The sequence below is a fragment of the Mytilus californianus genome, unplaced genomic scaffold, assembly GCF_021869535.1.
Source record: "Mytilus californianus isolate M0D057914Y unplaced genomic scaffold, xbMytCali1.0.p SCAF_7, whole genome shotgun sequence".
Taxonomy (NCBI): Eukaryota; Metazoa; Mollusca; class Bivalvia; order Mytilida; family Mytilidae; genus Mytilus; species Mytilus californianus.
The window spans coordinates 64,377,514-64,400,804 of NW_026262723.1; the positions used below are offsets into that span (position 1 = coordinate 64,377,514).

The following is a 23,291-nucleotide window of genomic DNA, read 5'->3' on the forward strand; positions in this document are numbered from 1 at the left end:
TTTGCTGGTTTCAATTTGTCAAACTCAATAAAAGTAAAGGATTTACATTTACTTGAACACAAGTTATTGTCTGGAAACTAGAAAAATGCTTATTTTTGGCCCCTTTTTGCTAAACGTTTTGGGCAATTACCCCCAAAATCGATTCCAGCTTTCCCTTTGTTATATGGAACCTCGTAGTACAATTTCAGAAAGACCCATACACTTACACACAAGTTATTATCATGAAACTAGAAAAATGCTTGTTTTTTGCCCCTTTTTTGGCCCTTAATTGCTAAAATTTTGAGGCAATTACCCCCAAAATCAATCCCAGCATTCCCTTTGTGATATGGAACCTTGTGGTACAATGTCAGAAAGATCCATACACTAACACACAAGTTATGTCTGGAAGTTACAAAAATGCATATTTTTGGCCCCTTTTGGCCCCTAATTCCTTAACTGTTGGTACCATAACCCCCAAAATCATTCCCAACCTTCCTTTTGTGGTATTGAACCTTATAGTAAAATTTCATAGAGATCCATTCACTTAAACTAAAATTAGAGTGCGAAAACCAAAACCAATGTGTCTTTGGACAATGACGACCACGACGACGGACTACGACGACCACGACGAAGCCAACGTCATACCAATATACGACCGCAAAATTTTTTTGCGGTCGTTTAAAAACTGGTCATCAGACCATACTGTCTGCAAAAAAAAGTTGAATTCAAGAGTCCTTTTGCAATTAGACTTCTTGTATCATGACATATTAGCATAGAAATGAGCAAAAAGTAACAAATTTCCATTTCTTATAGCCTCTGTGTGCATTTTTATATGTAAATATTGGCTACGGCCTAAATCGACTCTAAATAATTCTCAGTCTAACTTGGCCTAAGACCATTTTATACTCCTGTGGTATGCTTTTTGTAACTTTTCTTTACATTTAAAGTACATTTAATATATATGGAAGAATAATGTATGGTTAAAAAACTTCAAAAACTTCAAATTGGTTGAACAAAATGCATGTTTATGTAAAGGCTTCCCTTGATTCGAAAAATCTCTATTTTCAGGCACAGGCTCATATAAATTTGACTTTTGAATAGCTGTAATAAATCTGATAAATCAAATGAGTGTTCCGTTGCTTTTAATACTTATTATATTATTTTCAAGAGTATTTAAAAAGGAAATTTTTGCAATATTTAAATTTTTTAGGCCAAAATCTTGACAGTTGAAAATATTTGATTTAAACCTCAAAAATAAACATCAAAATTTCAATATTAAATTGGCCCTAGTTTCTATAATATATATCCTATGGCCATGAAACTTGACCAACTATCTTATAATTTCCTAAGCTTAGGTCATGCAAAGTTCTATTAAAATTGGTCAAGTCTTTCTATCCTATTAGATGAATTCCGTAAATGTAGATTTTGTACTTTGGCAACTTTCCTGAATGGTTTGCTGGTTTCAATTTGTCAAACTCAATAAAAGTAAAGGATTTACATCTTTGTTTGACAGAAATTCTGTTAAAATGTCCCATTTTGGCATTATACGGCTAAAATAAGCATTTTAAAGCAGTTTCCATTTTATGCCTAAGAGCCATGCTGACTTTCTATCTGACAGCTTTTTATGTTCCTGATATTTGTGTTTCTATGCTTAAATCAAATTTAATTAACCATTTGTGAACTCTGAATCTAGAGAAAAGTAGATTATCACAGAAAAAATGTGCAGAATATTTGTATTTATGTCCCTGGTTAAACGGCCTGTTTGATGTATGTGAAATGTGAAGAGCTTTGTACATAAAATCTGTAGTCCATCACAAATATTTCACTAAGTCTGTAAAAAAACACTCTACAATGATCAGTACACCCTATTCATTTCATATGCTACCATAATTTTCTTCTTTAGGATAGTAAGTGGTTCAAATATATGCCAATTGAGACTAAAACTACATGCAAGTTTTCCATTGAAAAGTGAAAAACTGGTCATCAGACCATACTGTCTGCAAAAAAAAGTTGAATTCAAGAGTCCTTTTGCAATTAAACTTCTTGTATCATGACATCTTAGCATAGAAATGAGCAAAAAGTAACAAATTTTCATTTCTTATAGCCTCTGTGTGCATTTTTATATGTAAATATTGGCTACAGCCTAAATCGACTCTAAATAATTCTCAGTCTTACTTGGCCTAAGACCATTTTATACTCATGTGGTATGCTTTTTGTAACTTTTCTTTACATTTAAAGTACATTTAATATATATGGAAGAATAATGTATGGTTAAAAAACTTCAAAAACTTCAAATTGGTTGAACATGTTGAACAAAATGCATGTTTATGTAAGGCTTCCCTTGATTCGAAAATCTCTATTTTCAGGCACAGGCTCATATAAATTTGACTTTTGAATAGCTGTAATAAATCTGATAAATCAAATGAGTGTTCCGTTGCTTTTAATAAAAATATTAAAATTGGTCAAGTCTTTCTATCCTATTAGGTCCAAGGACACAGTTATCGTCCTTTGGTTTTCGTTGTCTAGGAATATAGTCCCTAGTGTGAACAGTGTATAACTTGCATTTTTTTTTTATACACTTTCCCAATTTATTTCTTGATATTTTATGCATGAAATATTAAGTAAGGGGATGAAATTACATGTTAAAAAAATTTGGGTGCTGAATCTTTATGTTAAGTAGTGATTTGTTCCAGTTAAAAAAGGTCAAAAATTAGAATGTCTGAAGCTGTCAAACTGAATTTTAGCCCCCCTTAACACAGAATTGTCAATATTTTGAGTTAGAGCTTGTGGAAGTTTCTATAATTTTGATATTATTTGTATCAATAGTAGTACACTACACTGTAAAAATCTTTTTGAAATAGAGCAATTGCAATTTTTTTAATTTGAATTTATTGTCTAAAAGAAATGCACTACGAAATAACTGTGTTCTCGGGCCATTTTTGATTCCATAGACTCTATAGCAGAGGTAAATAGGGTCATGTCACTGTTAATCAAATATTCTATTCATCGCATATGTCAGAAACAAATACCATGATACCAAAACAAAGGAGGATAACAGCTAGTTACATCTAAAAATAGGTGTTGTAAGTCACAGTAAACATTGAATTTGGCCCATGATGAGCTGAAATAAATGTGGAATGTGTCCATGGGACACAGATGATGGCCCCGCTTGCATATAACCTTATAAAGGGACAAAACTCAAGAACGGTAAAAGTGGCCCTTCCAAAAGTTGTACTTGATCTGAGTTTTGTGGTAATAAGCATTGTGTATAAGTTTCATACATTTGGTTGAGGTTAACTGAAGTTAGAGAACAGACCCAAAAATTCAGCAATTTTCAATTTGTAAAGGGGCATAACTCTCGAACAGTAAAAGTGATGCCACCAAAATTCAAATTTGATCTGTGTTTTGAGATAATAAGCATTGTGTATAAGATTCATAACATTTGGTTGAGGCAAACTTAAGTTAGAGAACAGAAACGAAAAATTCAGCAAATTTTCCATTTGTAAAGGGCATAACTCTAGAAAGGTAAAAGTGACACTACCAAAATTAAAACTTGATCTATGTTTCGTTGTTATAAGCATTGTGTATAAGTTTCATTACATTTGGCTGCGGCTAACTAAAGTTAGAGAACGGAAACCAATTTCGGTACGTACGGAAGGACAGATGTACAGACAGACAAGGGTAAAACTTAATGCTCCCTCCGCTATGGCAGGGGCATAAATATCAACAAGACTTCAAATTTCTTGGCTTTTTTCCACAATAAATCTCACATTTAACATTGATTGTATAAAAGTTATTCTGTAATGTTGATCTATTTCAACTATTTTTAAAGGACTTTTATTCAGGTTCTTGGTGAAAATAGATACTGGTTTAACCTCCTTTAAATGGGCATATTCACTGAAGCATGTTCATCCTAATTTATTCTTTTTACCTTTTCCAGCTTGTCTTAATTCTTGATATAATTCTCTTGATTTTCTCTCACTAAGAATACAAATGTACAAAATTAATGTAATAAACCTATTTGCTTCCATAATAAAGTTTTAATACTCAATCTCAAATTCAAAAATGTATTTAATCCTCAATATAACAGAAATACAGGTAAGACAATGAAGTAAATTCATTTTTTTTTTTTTATTATAGTGGGGCAATTTTTTTGTTTATTTATATATTTACTCTATCAGAAGTAGTTTTAAAGTCCAGGTCAGGTATAATACATTTCTGGGTGTTTCTTTCTTTAAAGATATGTAACTAATTCAACAAGTTTTCTTACATGAAAAAATACTTGTAAGTCATGAACATTTCAGTATAAATTCTGATCAATTTCATTGGTAAACTTAAGTGATTAGACTGTTTTCTCATTGATGTATACACATTTTCTTTTTTTTTCTCATTTTTGTTGTTTTTGTCGTTTATTTTAAAATGCATTAGAAAATGTCATTCATGAAAAGGTCAACTTCAAAACACTTAAAATCAAAAAGTGTGTGCAAATGGTGTGTTCATATGTGAAACAATTCATACATTGACAATGAAAACAGACAAAATTATAAATCTAAATTGATATTAACCTTATCTTGTTTTATTTTTACATAGTCATTTACTTAGAATCTAGAAATATTTCTTACCATTCTTCCAGCTTTTCATTTTTAGTAATTTTCGAGAAAGGACTTTTATTCAACTCCATTATTTTGGTTTGTAAGGCTGCAGCTTGCTGATCTAACCTGTCCACTTTTTCCTTCTGTAAAACATATAAACAGAGCCATTTTGATTCTGCATTCTAATACGATAGCTGAGAAAAGTGTTGCTTCTGTTTTCTAATACAACAGCAGAGATCAATTTTTCGTTCTGCATTCAATTAGGACAACAAAGAACAATTTTGATTCACATTCTAATATGACAGCCAAGATTAATGTTTTATTCTGCATTCAATTTGGACAGCTGAAAACAATTTTGATTCACAATCTAGTATGACAGCCAAGATTAATTTTTTATTCTGAATTCAATTTGGACAGTGGAACAGTTTTGATTCACATTATATGACAGCTTAGATAAATTTTTTATTCTGCATTCGATTCGGACAGCATAGAACAATTTTGATTCGCTTTCTAATATGACAGATAAGATTAATTTTTCGTTCTGCATTCAATTTGGACAGCTGAGAACAGTTTTGATTCGCATTCTAATATAACAGCCAAGAACAATTTTGATTCTGCATTCTAATATGACAGCTGAGAACAATCATGATTCTGCATTCTGATATGACAGCTAAGTTCAATTTTGATTTAGCATTCAAATACAGCAGCTAACAACAACCTTGGTACTGCATTGTACGATGACATTATTGAAATTGTAAATGTGGTTGGTAATGCAAAAAAGTGTTGCCCATCTTCTATCATTCTTTTAATTTTCCTTGACGATTGATTGTTGGCTGCTTGATGTCCAGTGGCAAATATTTAATGTATGTTTAGAACAACTTTTCTTTGAATCTTCAGTCCAATCCAGAGGACAACGTATTTAAAAAATATGATTTTCATTTTTCAGATAAGATAAGTTGCAAAAGTGAAAAAAACATACAAAATTAACAGTAGCAACACTTTCCCTGATACTAAATTCAGAAATTATTGTGAGGTTTTATTATTGCCAAATAATGCGACTGGGTGAGTACTAGCATTCTGAAATTTGACACATATATTTGTATGCGGCTTTTCCTGTAATCGCAAAAATTAATCACACATTTATTTGGTCCGTCATGTCAAAATCTAAATAATAAATGCACACAATAATTACTGAATTTACAGTAATAAGTAATAAAAGCTTTAAAGTTTACATACTTACTAAATATTATCTTAAATCTTAACAAATTATTTATTTGACTTTCACCAATAACAATAAATGTTTGTACTGTAGTAAACTTACCAAAGACAGAATATTATCAATATCATTACCAGACTGAAGCCATGATTGAAACATATCAGTTGAAGCATGGCCACCATTACTCATATAATACTTATACTGATCTATATCAAAGGCTAAACTGAAATATAATTAAAAATTGTTTTATGATGGTCATAATTCACTTGTTTTCTTGTAAAGTAGAGAGATAGGGGTTTAACAAATTGAAACACTCGACTGATGTCATACAACAATTGCTTTTGCTATGTGGCATGACATTTTTTTCTTGCGACATCAAAATTTTATCAGATTTTTATGGCAGACAAATAGCAAAAGAACACAAAAACATTAAAAATTCTCAGTTTCTGTCAAGAAATCCTAACATAATCAATAAAACTTTTGTAGGAAAAGACAAAAAAATTCTAATTTTCTTTCAGTCTTTAGTATCAATGTTGTGTTTTGTATGTCTTTTTATTTGGAGTCTTTTTCTTTGTTTTGTTTTTGTTTGCTAGGTAATTATCTCCCCTCATTTGATTGTTTTCTTCCTTTTTTTACTAATAACTTATTCATAAACAATATAAATTAACTTAATGAAAATACTGGTATATTAATAGCATTGATTCTCATATGGCATTGTGCTAGTATATATATACCTTTCTTTGAAATAATTTTTCTTCGATAATAACTGCTCCCATTCATTTATCATTATATTTTTCAACTTAACAAATTCTGAATTTGTCCTCAGTAAACTTAACCTGTAATGAGAAAAATATATAAAATACAGTTGACTTCATTTCTTGTCCCTCTATATATATTTATATATATGTCCTATATTTTAAACAATACCATAAAAGTAATAACTATATAAATAAAATGTTTTGATTTTAATCAACATTGGTGTATAGAGTTATCTCCCATACAGCATCTTTTGTTTATTTGAAAAATTGCAAACACTTATGTATTTTACAGAATGAGAGGACCTTTCTATGAACTAAATAATTCAATCAAAGGGTATAATGTAAAAGTAATTTTAATAGAGTTCAAAAATATGAAAAAGTTCAGAAAGAAATAAAATTCCAGCCATCAAGAAGTGTAATATTGAGTTTTTGGATATTAATGGAGTCTTTTTTCTTTGTGCAGTTTTTACTCAAATGATTAAGACATATAGGATGATTCAGTCTTTACAAACCTACTTAATTCTCATCACATGCTGATGTGTGCTATTTGTCCCAAGTTAGGATCATTGTTAGTGGTTGCATTGTTCCTTGGAATTTTTCATTTGTTTATTGGTAATTAAATGTAAATATGCCATCTTAGGTTTGCCAATGTTGAATTCATTCAAAACTTGTAAAAGGTTCGACCAACTTAGGGAATTGTTGGAGATTGACTCCAAGATTAACATTTAGTTGGAATGGAAATGGCTTGTTATACAAGTTGGAGTTTTGACTTACTGTAAATCCCCCCAACCCCTCCCTCCATTTGAACATGCATGTGCCAATCAGTGCTACGACAGTCAACTGCTCCTGAGAATCATTTGAAGAAATGTTCCAAACACTAGCCATTATATGTACAAATTACTATCAAAAATATGTGAAGTATAATATTTTTGCTATTTCTTATCTATTATGTTTGAATATTTGTCGATGACCAAACTGAATATTATCCTCTGATCATTTTTGTGTTTTTTATTGTGTTGTGAGGTTGCTGTATCACTAACTTTTACCCAAAATCTCCTTTCACTCATATGAATATCCTACAATCTCATTATACATGTTATTTATTTCTATATTATATATAATCTGATGTGTACTTACATACTAGCTCTCTGACTTAATATTAGCCTTTTATAATCTAACAATTGTTGTGAGCAATAATACACTGCTTCACCCCAAGCTTTCTTCATTTCCTGCAGAACAATACAATAACTTGATATTACTGTGGATTCATTTATTTTCGTGCATACCAATTTTGAGGATTGAGAGAAAATTGCATGTTCGTGGATATTTGATTTCATGGTTTTTTCCAAAGTCTGCATACAAACATAAAAAGAAAATTTGTACTTCGCTGAACGTTTGAATTCGTTGTTCACCTAAACCCATGTAATCCACAAAAATTTGTATGCCACCAATAATAATGAAATTTACAGTAAATAATAATTGTCAATATAAAAATATTGATTCATTATACAGTTTTAAACCAATAGATAAATATTTGGTAACTTTTTATATCTATTTTCTCTGTATCTTCTTCAATGTCTGGTAGGATTGTGGTTTTTCAAGTTTTTTAAGTTTTTTTGTCACATGACAGATAATCACTGGCTCATTTCTATCTTGTTGTATGCATTACGCAGAATGATCTGGTTCAATTAGTAATTAATTCAATAATGTTCCTTGGGTTATTGTTTTATAATCATATCTCACATTAAACTTTCAAAATGCATTCTGAAATTTCAATATAATAAATTTTCTTTGAATATATGTTTTTTCTTTAAAAAAAGTTCAAAAAAAAAAGAAAAAAAATAGTGACAACTGCACATTAAACTTCCATGAAGAAAAACTGAGAGTAAATAATGCTCACCTGGTATGTCAGTAATATTGTAGGCTCTTTCACGATATCCTGAACACGAGGTGAAAATGGTTTATAGAGTCTCTTAGAAACAGGTTCTATTACCTCCCCTTTCTTAAACAAAAATACAACCCAATCTTCATCACCCTGTGAAAAGAGGATAAAGAAAAGTAAAACAAATAATTAAAATTATTTTCAAACTTAGCAACTCTATAACATGTGCAACACTGACAATAATAGTTTAAATTTTCAAAACTATTTATAGCCAGAATATCAAATCTAATACAAAAGTTAAGCAATTCCATGATGTATTAAAGAGTATTCTGAGAACCACACAACTGATTTCATTTGGAACCTTTAAATACAAGAAGATTAGTTTAAATTTCAAATTAGGGCTGTCTCAGATTTAAACACATGGGGGATAGGAGGCACTTAAATTAGTAAATTATGAGTGGTTGTATATTCTTTAAAATTTTTAAAGAATTATAAGTAAAATGAAAATTTTATAATATGGGTGGTTGGGGTCTAAAAAAAGTGCCTTCCATTCTTCCCAAGCGTTAAAATCTGAAACAGCCCTTATTTAATATCCTATAGGTTCAATCTGCCAAATGTGTCTGGCACTAAATAAAAGCAATAAATAACAGCATTTTATTTTAATCTTTTATGTTACTTACGGGACTATTCCAGCATTGCGTAGCTATTTTATTTGGATCAGGACTAGCACCACTTGCAAGTAGAATATCTTGTTCAACAATAGGAATTCTGGTCTCTTTTTCTATCATCTGTTGAATTTCAATCATTAAAGTCTGTTCTGTGATAGGGTATGATAATACTTGGAGCTCTGAGTTAGTGGCTACATTGAGTATATGTATCATCTGAAAATAATGAAATATAAATATTCAACCTAATGCAAAGTTGAAAATCTTTGCTAATTTAGCAATTAGGATAAAATTGTGAAGATATCATCTCAGATAAATTTGATCTTTATTGTAGATCAGAATCAGGGATGATACAAATGCAATAATAAAACTGTATGAACACGTAAAGCCCAAGAAATTGTGACAAATAAAAATAAAATTTATAAAAATCAAAAGGGAGCTCATGTCAATAGATATAAACAATTCACCACAATTTCTTGCAAGTTGGTGAAAGCATTCTTGAGTTATTGTCCGAAAACTGGAAAATCCCCCTTTTTTTAATGAATAAAACCCCATAACTCAGAAACGTAAAATTCAAAATTTATAAAAAACGAAAGGGAGCTCACGTCAATAGATATAAACAATTCACCAAAGTTTTATGCAAATTGGTTGAAGCGTTTATGAGTTAATGTCCGACATGTTGACGACGGACGGACAGACGGACGGACGGACAGACGGACAACGGTATACCATAATACGTCCCGTAAACGGGCGTATAAAAACCAACATTACCGTATTAGTATATAACTACATTGCATGTATGTTTCATGAGAATCCGTTAGTTTGTTTGGCTAACAACAATCGTGCGTCATTCAAAAGTTAACCTTCATATCAAAATGAAATGTTACATTCATGATGACATGTGCTTCCACAAAAAAGTGCACAGGTAAATAAAAGAAAATTTTGATAAAACTTTTTTTTCATGGCCTTAGCATAAAAATGTAATTATAAGAAATGAATGCTACTTTAAGTAATTTGATAGGGTTGTAAAAGTGTTGATCGTGCACACATTTTTTGCATGTTGCGCTTCCGCACTTCATACAAAATGTGCTTCTGTCAACACTTTTACACCCCAATAAAATTACAAAAAGAAGCATTCATTTCTTAAATAACATACTTATTTATTTAAGCAATCTAAATTTACTTATATTATCTGAATTTATCCAATTCTTATATCCTGTGTTTAAATTCAACTTTTAATTACAGATAGAAGATAATTTCTTAATGTGCAGAAAGATTTCAACTTGATATTGGCTTTCATTATAGATTTGAACTTGAAAATCATAAGGTAAAGAAGTATGCTTTCTGAGAGCATGTTGTTTGGAATGCTATTGTCTTTAGGTTAATCATGTATTTTTGAATAAATCAAAACAAGGAATATATAACTACTTAAAACTAAGTAGTATCTGTTTTGAACATTTCCACACTATCTAGGTTTATACTGTTGATATAACAAAACTTTTATGTAAAAACTTCTGAACTATTGTAGAAAATGATCACCTTCATATTCAAAATAGTATCTAGGAATGTAAAACATTTAGGTCTGTTGTCCACCAAGCCATGCCCTCTAGACTTAGGGTCCCATCGCAAAATCATACGTAGCCATTTCTCAAAATAGGCTTGCAATGTTCTATAAAATAAAAATCATTTATACAAATATGTCATTAAAGTCAAATTATGAAAAAATAATTATCTATAATATGCATTCATTGTACTTGAAGAGCTTTTTTTTTATTAACCTTGAACACAAATTCTAAGAGGACAAAGCTGTATAAATACATGGGGAGCATGATAATCAAAAGGATCCAAAAGAAAAATGCTTACATAGTATGTTACTTTAATCAGATTTAGAACCTTAACCTGTATATAGAAATCTTTTAATTCATGTTTGGTTTTTGCTCATTGTTGAAGGCCATACAGTGACCTGTAGTTGTTAACTTTTACATGTCATTTTCTCTCTGGTTGAGAGTTGTCTCATTGGCAATCATACCACACCTTCTTATTTTTATATTATACTTCCAATGTAAAAGCTGAAGCCACTTGTCATTTATCAGATGATATCCTTCCTTTAAAAATGTTTTAATTCATGTGTGACTTCAAACATGTAATGCCTACTGACTGTAGTAATTTGTGATTTATATATATATATATATACATATATAATATCCGGAAAGATTCTTTCAAAGTACTAAGATCAATCAGAAATTAATCCATTTTTCAGTCTCGTCTATATTCAAATATACAAAGCATAGTGTTGTAGATTCAGGGAAGTTTAAGTACCTACCTACAGAGATAATTTGGTTGGAACAATGTTTTAGAGAATCTGACTTCTCCATTTGAGTCATGGTAAGCACAAATATCATCTGGAGATTTCTTACACACTTCCCTATGCCTGTAATATCAAAGCCATAACATTATATAGTCATCAAATTTATGTCCTGATATCTTTTTACAATAAAGCTAGTGACTCTTCAATAGTTTTATTTTGCAAAGCAGAAAATGAAACTGCTTTCTTCTATTTGCTTGTATTATCAATTTTTTCCCATACTAGTTTTAATACAATTGTAGAACCTTTGCAACTAAAGCATCAGTTCCATTTTGATTGCAGCTACTTGCAATGTTAAAATTTGTTGTCTTTATTGAATATAATTACCTATTTTCAAATAAAGATTTATTAATATGCAAACAACATTTGGTATATTCAGACAACTTTGACAAAGAATCAAAAGTTTACCAGAAATCATTTCAGCTATAGATATAAAAATTATTGTTCACACAAGTTACATAACAGTACTTGAATAGTAGCTGATTTGAAAACAAGAGTGCACACGCTGAAATGTCTCGCCTTCTTTACTTACCATTGATTTTATGTTGATAGTCCTAAATATAAAGCTTTACTACAAGTAACACATAAACTTAACATGACCCAAGAAAATGAGGTCAAGGTCAGATAAACCAAACGAGAAATACATGTACACCTTAAGCTTGCAATCATTCAATGAACCAAACATAGTTGACCTATTGCTTATAGTTTCTAAGAAACATTCTTAACCAAGAAAACTTAACATTGACCAATGAACCATGAAAATGAGGTCAAGGTCAGATGAACCATGCCAGACAGACATGTACACCTTACAATCAATGTATGCATTAAATATAGCTGACCTATTGCTTATAGTATCTAAGAAACAAACTTAACCATGAAAACTTAACATTGACCAATGCACCATGAAAATGAGGTCAAGGTCAGATGATACCTGCCAGACAGACATTTACACCTTACAATCTTTCCATACAACAAATACAGTTGATCTATTGCTTATAGTTGAAGAAAAACAGACCAAAACACAAAAACTTAACACTGAGAAATGAACCGTGAAAATGAGGTCAAGGTCAAATAAAACATGCGAGACTGACATGTACATAATAAAATATTTCCATACACCAAATATACTTGACCTATTGCATAAAGTATTAGAAAAAAAGACCAAAACTCAAAAACTTCACTTTGACCACTGAACCATGAAAATGAGGTCAAGGTCAGATGACACCTACCAGTTGGACATGTACACCTTACATTCATTCCATACACCAAATATAGTAGACCTACTGCTTATAGCATCTGATATATGGACTTGACCACGAAAACTTAACCATGTTCACTGATCTATGAAATGAGGTCGAGGTCAAATGAAAATTGTCTGACAGGCATTAGGATCTTGCAAGGTACGCACATACTAAATATAGTTATCCTATTACTCATAATAAGAAAGAAATTAACATTACAAAAAATGTTGACTTTTTTTTCAAGTAGTCACTGAACCATGAAAATGAGGTCAAGGACAATGGACATATGACAGACAGAAACTTCGTGACATAAGGCATCTATATACAAAGTATGAAGCATCCAGGTCTTCTAGCTTCTAAAATATAAAGCTTTTAAGAAGTTAGGTAACGCCGCCGTCGCCAGATCACTATTCCTATGTCGAGCTTTCTGCGACAAAAGTTGCAGACTCGACAATAAAACAAAAAAAGTTAGCTATTTAAAACCAGCATTTTAATTAAGAAATATTATAATACTTTCTATAGGAATGTCTTTGATAATGAAAATTCCTTACTTTGGCATAGAATAAAAGTAAATTATTTTGGGAAAAGCATACTGTTGTGTAATTGTCAGTACAGCTGTTGTTATTAGTCCATAGTATGTACATGTGAGTAGGCACAGCTTAGCACAATTGATGTCTACATCTTCAAAGCGCATTAGTAAATGAATGCAGTACCTTTGAATTAAAATATACATTACCATTGTCATCTGCTTGGATTGATTGATTGATTGATAGGTGTTTAAACTGACAATCAAAGTCAAGTAAGATCGGATCCCACGTGCGGGATTAAAACTCACAACCTCAGTGTTGACAGGTTAGTGATACAGTAGTTAGACTACTTAGACCACTCGGCCACCAAGGCCCCCCATCTGCTTGTAATAATTATGACAATGACACATGAATATAATTAAAAGGAGAGGTGAGTATTATTTTTATATTGGTTAGGTTACAATGAGTCAGTATAATAATCAAAATAATGTTGTGATTACCATTGACCATGTGTACTATTGTAGCATAGTCAATTCTCAACACAACATTTTTCAATGAATATATGGTTAAGGTTAACTACATGTATGAAAATCAATATTTTTCTATATATTTTCAAGAACTATCTTATTTTTAGATATCTCTCTGTCATTTTATATTTATTTCTTCAAGAATTTGACAATTAATGACTGATTTTAAAAGGGGAAATGTTTGACCTAAAATAATTTTAAAATGTTTTGGGCAAAATTTTATTACTTTTTAAAAATGTTGCTTTAATGTACCAGAAAAACCAAATGCTTTAATTTCCTTCATTAACATATATTGGTATTTAAAATAACTCTTTTTATTCATATCATTAGAATTGTTCTTTAATGACACAAACCTATTGAAACTTAACCTTAAATTTCAAAATACCATGGCATTTAGATAAAACATAAATTTCAGTAATATTTCATCTTACAACATACCATTGAACAGGTGGTGATTGTGGCAAAAATGGTCGAACACCAGTTATACATTCAAACACAACTGTACCAAATGACCAGTAATCCACTGTACAGGTGTACTTTTGACTAGCAAATAATTCTGGAGCCTGCAAAATATAATTGTACATTTGAGTTAATCTTATGTCAATATATCAGTATAATTTTATGTGTGATAGGCTTGATATAGTTATTTTATTCACTTTTTGCATTTATACCAGGGCTTCCAAAATTTCCTGACGACAGCCGGACATTTTTCAAAGAAATATTTTTGACGGTCAATGATCAGCTGTATACTTAAATGTAACTGAGAGGATGCATAAATTGATATATGTGTCTAAATAATTAGTAGTGTTATATGCAATAAAATTATTTATAACTGTTTTGTTTTCTTCATTCTAAAAATAAATAAAATATTATCCTCGGTATTGTGTCATTTTTCTGTGTATCGTAATACAGTAACCATCATTGCATCAATCAGCTTCAGTACCTGACTGTTCTCATGTTTTTGTTTCTGTTTATATAATCTATCTTCTCTCTGTGAGTACTTAACACTTTGTAAATTAAGGCCATCTTATTTGAAACTGTTGATGTTGGCTTTAATTGCAGTACAACTTGATCATCAATACACGTGATACTTTTCTTTTTGTGTATTGATTACCTGACCACGTGACTTTTACAACTGATGCGGTATTTATAGATAACATTGAGGAGGCCCGATGAAGGATATTGTTTTAAACCGTGTAAAATCTACTGAACAGTGATAACATTTTTCTTTGTACAATTTCCCAACCTGATTTAGAAAATAAGGAATAAATAAAAACATACTCAGTTGATAAATAATTTAATGAATAACAACATGATATTTTATGTAAGCATATAACAACAATAAAATGTCAGAAGAGCACAATGCTGACAAACACACGCAATAAATATTACAATGAGCACATTGAAAAGAAGCACAGATCACAGCACAAGATTAGAGTTCATTTAGTCTAATTAAAGATTTTACATTCATGAGCTTGCTAAATGCATTGTTCTGATAAACATGGCGGTTACGAACGGATTGCCATTTGCGGATAGCAGGAACAGGGTCAAAGTCTTTAACATCTACACCTACTAAGCTTATCCTCATAAGTTGATCTAAAGCGTCAATACCTAGACTACACCTTAGTCGATCATAATTCCCACGGCGGGACTTAACTTTACGTCGGACATCACCTCTTTCTCTATAACATCGGAAATTGTCTGAATAAATTCGGAGCAGGCATTGTTCTCTTGATATAATTTAGAAGTGATCACGGCACCATTTAACTTAGTTAAATCATTTATTGACTGAAATTTGTCCATTGGTTTTTCCTATATATTTTAGTAAATTTTCCCCTTGAGAGTACCCCAGTATTTAACACGATGTACTGTGTTAAATAAAATAATATATATCATACTTATTCATTTATAAATATCCTTATTTGAAGAATAACTTTTAAATATCAGGATACTTTTAAAACTGAATACTCATTTAAAATAATATCTATAAAGCGTAATTAAATAGGATGTTGTTCCATACACGCTTACATGTTTGACCTCGTTTACCGGATTACCTTTATGTACATTGTTATGCATCATTAATTCTATTGATAAAGATAAGCTAAGGACACCTCATCAAAGGTAACAAACCTGTAATCAGTGAATGATTTATGGCTTCAATATAACTTATTCAAGGGATAATTGTTTGACAGCTTGTTGTTATTTAAATAAAAGAAAACGTGTTTTTTCTACCTTTTATTGATGTACACAAGCTAAAGACCAAGCCGTACATTTATGTACCCAGAGGATTAGACTAACTGAGACACTTCAAAGTATCTGAAATATGCTGCTTCTGTTTTATTAAACCCAATTATGACCGAAATATCTTTGTGAAATAGATTGCCACAATTATAAACTAAAATGCCCAAACGGACATGCCCAAAGCCCCAAACGGACATTTTTATCGATCAATAGTTGGTAAAAATTGAAATGACCGTTTCATGAAAATGCCTTGAATAACAAAATGTGGCACACCAATTCTATTTGACCGTTTGAGGCTGAGAGCAGCCGGTCTTTTTATGAAAGTTTCGGTCAAGTCCGGAATATATGACCGTTTTGGAAGCCCTGATTTATACTAAAAAATTTTCATTCTTTTTTTTAGTTTTTCTTCTTTTTATGATTATATGTTGTATTATAATACAGTGTTCCAGCTAGGATTTCAAAAGGGCAGGGAGCTAATCATGAAAAGGGCACTTTAGCGCGATGATTGATATTTCAAAAAGGGCTTGTCAAACATTGTCTTATGTAAACTGCAGGGGTTTCAGCTAGGAGTTTTGAGGGCGGTTTAGTCACTTTTACGCTAAATGAAAATCAACCTTATTTTGGGTAACAGTATTAAAGGGACCAAGGACCGACATACATTATAAAACATGTATATTACTAGCTCAGTCATCCCTAGAAAATTTTTGATGCATGGTGGGTCTAAGGTTAAGTTGCAATGCAGAGCGCAGCAGCATTTTGTAGAATTATGTTTATTTCATTAGTGAAATGAATTGTGCATATGTCAGTTATTAAACTACACATAAATCTGCAAAACAGTCAGGAACAATACCTAACATTTTCTCCAGGGGCCAACCTGGATCCCAAAACTTTTTTCCAAGGGCCCAGTAGAAATTTTAAGGCCCTACCAGGGTATTTTTACTACAGGTACATACTTATTAATACAGTACTAGTGTAGTCTTAAATGTTCTTATAAAGGCAATTAAATATGTTTGAAATGCCTAATACATGTAGCTTGTTTCTGATTATGATAGAAATAATAAAGGAATTAATAAACCACATTGAGTTTTTCAGAATTAAAATCCATTTAACCATGTCTTTTCAGACTGGTAAACTTATATTTGTAATATTATATAAAAAAATAAAATGCTCCGCAGGGCGCAGCTTGATACGACCGCAGAGGTCGAACCCTGAACAGTTGGGGCAAGTATGGACACAACATTCAAGCTTGATACAGCTCTGAATTTGGATTGTGATTAAATATTTGACACAGCATAGGTTTCTGACACAGAATGAATGTGGTCTAAGAACTTAAAAATTTTAAATTGGACATTCACATATTATGGTCCAATATACAAAATCTAAATACATGGTTAGATTCAGCATATCAAAGAACCCCAAAAATTCAATTTTCGATGAAATCAAACAAAGTTTAATTTTGGACCCTTTTGACCTCAATGTGGACAAAGTTGATAACGGGGCCCAAAAATCTAAATACATGGTTAGATTCAGCATATCAAAGAACCCCATATATTCAATTTTTGTTGAAATCAAACAAAGTTTAATTTTGGACCCCGATTTGGACCAACTTGAAAACTGGGCCCATAATCAAAAATCTAAATACATGTTTAGATTCAGCATATCAAAGAACACTAAACATTCAATTTTTGTTAAAATCAAACTAAGTTTAATTTTGGACCCTTTGGACCTTAATGTACTCCAATTTGAAAACGGAACCAAAAATTAAGAATCTAAATACACGGTTAGATTCGGAATATCAAAGAACCCCAATAATTCAATTCTTGATGAAATCAAACAAAGTTAAATTTTGGACCCTTTGGACCTCAATGTGGACCAATTTAAAAACGGGGCCCAAAATCCAAAAACATAATACACGGTTAGATTCAGCATATTAAAGAACCCCAAGAATTCAAGAATAAAACCCCATTGAAATTGATCAAGAAATAAGCAATTTATAAGAAGTATCTTCTTTTGCACAATACTGTGCAATTGAATATTTCTTGCTATTGCGCAATACTGTACAATTGACAATTTCTTGCTATTGCGCAATATTGTGCTATTGGATATTTCTTGCTATTGCGCAATACTGTGCAATTGAAGATTTCTTGCTATTGCGCAATACTGTGCAATTGAAGATTTCTTGCTATTGTGCTATACTGTGCAATTGAAAATTTCTTGCTATTGCACAATACTTATTATATAAAAATTTACACATCCTGTTTGGTGTGTATCTCCTACAATATCATTATTATTTGCTTTTAAATATAAATCAGAAATAACCAACTTAAAATGGAAAATTTTAAAAGAAAAAAAAAAGGAAAAAAAGAAAAAAAAAGAAAAAAAAAAAAATCCCACCCCCCAAATTTTTTGAACCCCCTTATGATTCATCACCCCCAAACTCAATCCCAGCCTTCCCTTTGTGGTATGGTACCTTGCAGTACAATTTCAGAGAGATCCATACACTTGAACACAAGTTATTATCTTGAAACTAGAAAAATGCTTATTTTTGGCCCCTTTTTGGCCCCCAATTCCTAAATGTTTCAGGCAATTACCCCCGAACTCAATTCCAGCTTTCCCTTTGTGATATGAAACCTTGTAGTACAATTTCAGAAATATCCAAACACTTACACACAAGTTATTGTCATGAAACTAGAAAAATGCTTGTTTTTTTGCCCCTTTTTTGGCCCCTTATTCCTAAAATTTTGAGGCAATTACCCCCAAAATCAATTACAGCCTTCCCTTTGTGATATGGAACCTTGTGGTACAATGTCAGAGAGATCCATACACTTACACACAAGTTATTGTCTGAAAGTTACAAAATGCTTATTTTTGGCTCCTTTTTGGCCCCTAATTCCTTAACTGTTGGTACCATAACCCCCAAAATCAATCCCAACCTTCCTTTCGTGGTATTGAACCTTATGGTAAAATTTCATGGAGATCCATTCACTTAAACTAAAGTTAGAGTGCGAAAACCAATGTGTCTTCGGACGACGCCGGACGACGACGACGACGACGACGACGACGACGACGACGCCAACGTCATACCAATATACGACCAAAAATTTTTAATTTTTGTGGTCGTATAAAAATATATAAAAAAGCCCCACCCCCCTTTTCCATTTTACACTCCCCTAGATGTATTCATAGGCGGATCCAAGGGGGGGGGGAGGGAAGGCCCTGGGGGGCCCGGGCCCCCCCTTTCATGGGAAAAATTTGGTTGATTGTATAGGGAATCACTGAAGCATGACTGGAGCGGGCCCCCCCTTAGATCAGTCAGCGGCCCCCCCTTATGAAAAGTTCTGGATCCGCCACTGGTATTAAAGTATTATCAGTTTCACCCCAAGAAAGTATTCATCTTTAATGAAATAATCTTAGCAGTTAATCAAAATGAAATTCTTACTGTCTATAAATAACAATGAAATGTTACTGTTTCTTGTTAAAGGGGTTTTCCGAATTTTCCCGCCAAAAAGCCCATGGCTTTCAACAAATGTAAATAAAGCATTCAATTTGTGATCATGGATTACAGCTTTAATTAATTTAATTTGGATATAGATATTCAATGAAAGGTACAGTCAAACATTGTTTTTACTTTCTTCTGGATTAAAACTAGTTTAAAAGATCAATTTAAAAAAAAAATATTTGACATCATAACAACAGATGATCTACAGATAAACGAAACGCAAATTGTCATCTTTTGAGAAATATTGAAATTGAAATGCTGATCGAATTTAATGAGAAAAATTATTACCATGGTCAATTATGAAGTTTAATTAAGGGATTAATGACCCATCCGATGTCGATAAGCGGATCATCTGTGATCACGATAAGCGGATTATCTGTAATCACGATAAGCGGATTATCTGTAATCACAACTTATTACACCTGCTGTAAATGTTAATTAGCTGAGGGTCATTTACAAGAATTAGTGTTCTAAACATTTCTTGATATAAGATGGCATCCTTTTTAATGTTCAAGGTTAGTAATATATACTCTTGTTTTGTTGCAAAAGTCAGATAGTTTGTAGGAAATAATTAGTACACAGTATGTCAGTGACCTTATATGGTATATTTACCATCAGTACATATCATTTTAGTTTGCTGATATATATATGTAGGACTCTGAGGTGCGATGGGGATGCTGAAGTGCGATTGTCTGCCATTTTGTCTTGAACATGGACGTAGTGTTTAAGATGGTTAGATGAAACCATGATAGAGTGACTATAAAAGAAGAGATCTTGTGTCCTGACATAGCATTTTATATTTACTCCAGTTTGAGTGATCAGTGATCTATCTTATTCCTTGCTCTCATTCACCTCAGCCATATAGATTTGTTGCTTATTTTGCGTTGTATATATATATTACATAGAACTGACATCAATACAAATCTGCTAACATCATATTTTTATGTGACTTACTAAATATTGCAATGTGCCCACAAATGATGTACAAACACTACCCTGGTCCAGCTCTTTGGCATATCCTAAATCTATCAGTTTGTATATAATCTGAAAAAGAAGCAGTAAATTGTTCAGTATACTTGAAACATACAATGTAAGTACTCCTATGAAAGTTATATTTTTATAACACAACTTCAGCAATAATAAAAATTCATGATACTGAAGCCTATATGACACTTTTATTGAGAGAGAGAGAAGGAGGTAATCAAAGCTGACCTTCATACAGTTTTTGATAGATAATAACTACCATTTAGCCTGAAATAACATGAAATAATTGTTGTACTATATGTAAATAATAATGGGTTCATAGCTGTATAGATGCTGTGAATCAAAAATGATTTTTTTAAATCATATATATTTTTAAGTAAATATATTCAAGTAACACATTAAATGTGGAAATCTATGAAAAGGCAACCCAACATCTTTACAGAAAATGCGATGAAAAAAATCCCTTTTTTATGGAAATTGTTTTCTATTGTTTAAATGTTGCCTTTTCAAAGAGCCTGAACTAGAAACAAACATACAGAAAAGGTCATTTCAAAAATTAATGCTTGACAATTGTGTGCCTAGTGCCATTTGCAGATCCTAAATCCAACATTATTCATGTCTTTATACATTTTTTCAGAGTTTTGGTCCTGAGTACCTGTGATACAGGTTAATTAAAAAAAAGTGTTTTTTATAAAGAAGTAAAATCAGTATTTTTTTCTTTGATTAATTTTGCATTGAAGAGCCAGCCTTTGTAAGAATCAGGCAATTTAGAATTTCAAAACATGGCAGAAAAAAAACCTGCCAACCTATCCATTCTATTTTGAAGCTACCCTCATCCTGAGTAAGAAATGGTAGTTCTTTCGTTTCTGCATGTCTGGTAATTCATATATATCTAGATAACTTTTGGTTAAAATGATAGCAAATTACAGAGTTAGCTCCCCTTAATTATTAATTTGTTTAATGACACTTAAATGAAACATTTGAAAGACCCCCATTACTCTCTATTTTCAAACATTTCAAGCTTTTGTAATAAGTACCCTATCTTCTGTAGGTTGTAGAACAATATTTTCTGGTTTCAGATCTCTATGTATGATACGTTTACTATGTAGATATTCCACTGCTGAAGCAATATCCTTCACTAAACACCTCACTTCATACTCTTTAAGGCCACAACAACTCTCTGGCTTGTTTAAAATCTACAAAACAAAGAGTTCTGACATACTGATTTCATTTATATGCATAGATTTGATCCTGATGTGAATTCATGTTTTTATTTTACTGCCTTTAAGTAAATTTCTCCAAAAATAATATACAATACCTCTATAGAGGTTACCAGTAAGTGTTGTTATTTGAGCAGCAAAAATTACTTTTATTGTTACCCTTTACTTTTTTTACTTCAAAAACTGGTTTTGTCATTCTGCATAAACTGAATATCTTTTGTCAATGTGTTCTTGAATGTGCAGTGTTCTCCCCAGGCCGATATGACGCTGCGGTGCCGCAGTGCCTTCATAATATTTTTGTAGATCCCGCAGCGTCTTAATTGGCCGCTGTCCCTTAATACTTGATCCCGCAGCGTGTTAATTTTCACATTTTCATTATAAATGTTGGTTAATATTGTCAAGTTACTGATCACCGCTGATGGGTTGGTCAGTGTTACGCAATAACTGATAATTAGTTTTACCTGAGCCACGCTTATCTCAGCCTTATCGGATTATGTTATCAGGTAATAGCGTAAATGATCATCAAGAAGATAGATATTTTTTGAAGAAAATTAAAAATTTTAAAAACTTCAGTGCAGAAATTGAAGAAATAGATCGCAAATACATTGTATTTACACATCGTGTGTGTGATCACTTGACCATTTATATAACGAATTTTTTCATTGGTTGAGAAGAAGAATCTATTTAAACACGACCAATGAACGTGTTGAATACACATGATAAATTTGAATACACATTGCTAAAGATATTTACGATGAAAACTATAAATGAAAGTATTAGTTGTTGAAAAAATTAAAATAAAGTTTGATTAAAGATAACGAGGAGTGATTTACTTTAATAGAAAGTGAAAAAATGTTGCTTGCAAGGTAAATTCGTCAGAAACTGTCATATTTTTAGAAATAAAATTATCATTGAACATCGATCTTGAATCCGTGCGTCGGGAAATATATGTGACAAATCAACACGGGTACAGAATTGCCGCAGCTTCTGTATAATGTCACTGGTAAATAATTTCAATGGTTTTTACTTTAACGAATTTGTAAAGTTTCGTTTATAATATCTATCTGCCAAAGATAGGATTAAACAATAATACGCACGGAAGCGTAATGTGAAACTACGGAAACTAGTCAGCTCTGTTCATTTATAAAAAAAAGTTGTATACCAAATATCTTAACCATATTCGATTTTATTAATTCTGAATGAACATGTTCTCTGCAAATAACAAAGGGGTGAATTATAAGCAAAAGGTAGATGATGGAAGTAGAAGTTTTTTTCAGACCAATGACTTCTAATGAAAAGGGGAATACACCTCTGTCTACACTGTTATTATAAGCAGATTTCATTGCTTCTCCTTATCCCAACCAAGCTCAAGTTTTAGCAATTGATAAAAGCAAGCAGCATGTTTCTGGTTTCAATGACAAGTGGCTGACTGAGTTTTCATGGCTTAGAAATGTTAAAGGGGGTATAAGCAAAAGTTATTGTGAGTGGGGGTTTAATTTTTAACCCTGAAGAGGATAAAGACAAAGTTGAGGAACAGACTGTCCAACAAAATAACACTATCTTGAAACAATATCCCTAGAAGGAGCAGAGAGTAG

At 31.6% G+C, this 23,291-nt stretch overlaps 1 protein-coding gene across 1 annotated transcript in view; it reads right to left on the reverse strand.

The window, feature by feature from the left end:
* The window catches only part of LOC127707582 (inhibitor of nuclear factor kappa-B kinase subunit alpha-like), a 42,694-nt gene that overhangs the window by 13,764 nt on the left and 5,639 nt on the right, over positions 1-23,291 (reverse strand). Inside the window, exons 4-15 of the mRNA XM_052212178.1 lie at positions 21,514-21,672; positions 20,447-20,536; positions 14,191-14,315; positions 11,416-11,523; positions 10,632-10,761; positions 9,108-9,308; positions 8,446-8,580; positions 7,683-7,774; positions 6,522-6,623; positions 5,893-6,010; positions 4,602-4,714; positions 3,911-3,960 (exon numbers count right to left, since the gene is read on the reverse strand). Of these exons, the coding sequence (XP_052068138.1) occupies positions 3,911-3,960; positions 4,602-4,714; positions 5,893-6,010; positions 6,522-6,623; positions 7,683-7,774; positions 8,446-8,580; positions 9,108-9,308; positions 10,632-10,761; positions 11,416-11,523; positions 14,191-14,315; positions 20,447-20,536; positions 21,514-21,672 (1,423 nt within the window). The remainder of the gene's footprint in view (positions 1-3,910; positions 3,961-4,601; positions 4,715-5,892; positions 6,011-6,521; positions 6,624-7,682; positions 7,775-8,445; positions 8,581-9,107; positions 9,309-10,631; positions 10,762-11,415; positions 11,524-14,190; positions 14,316-20,446; positions 20,537-21,513; positions 21,673-23,291) is intronic.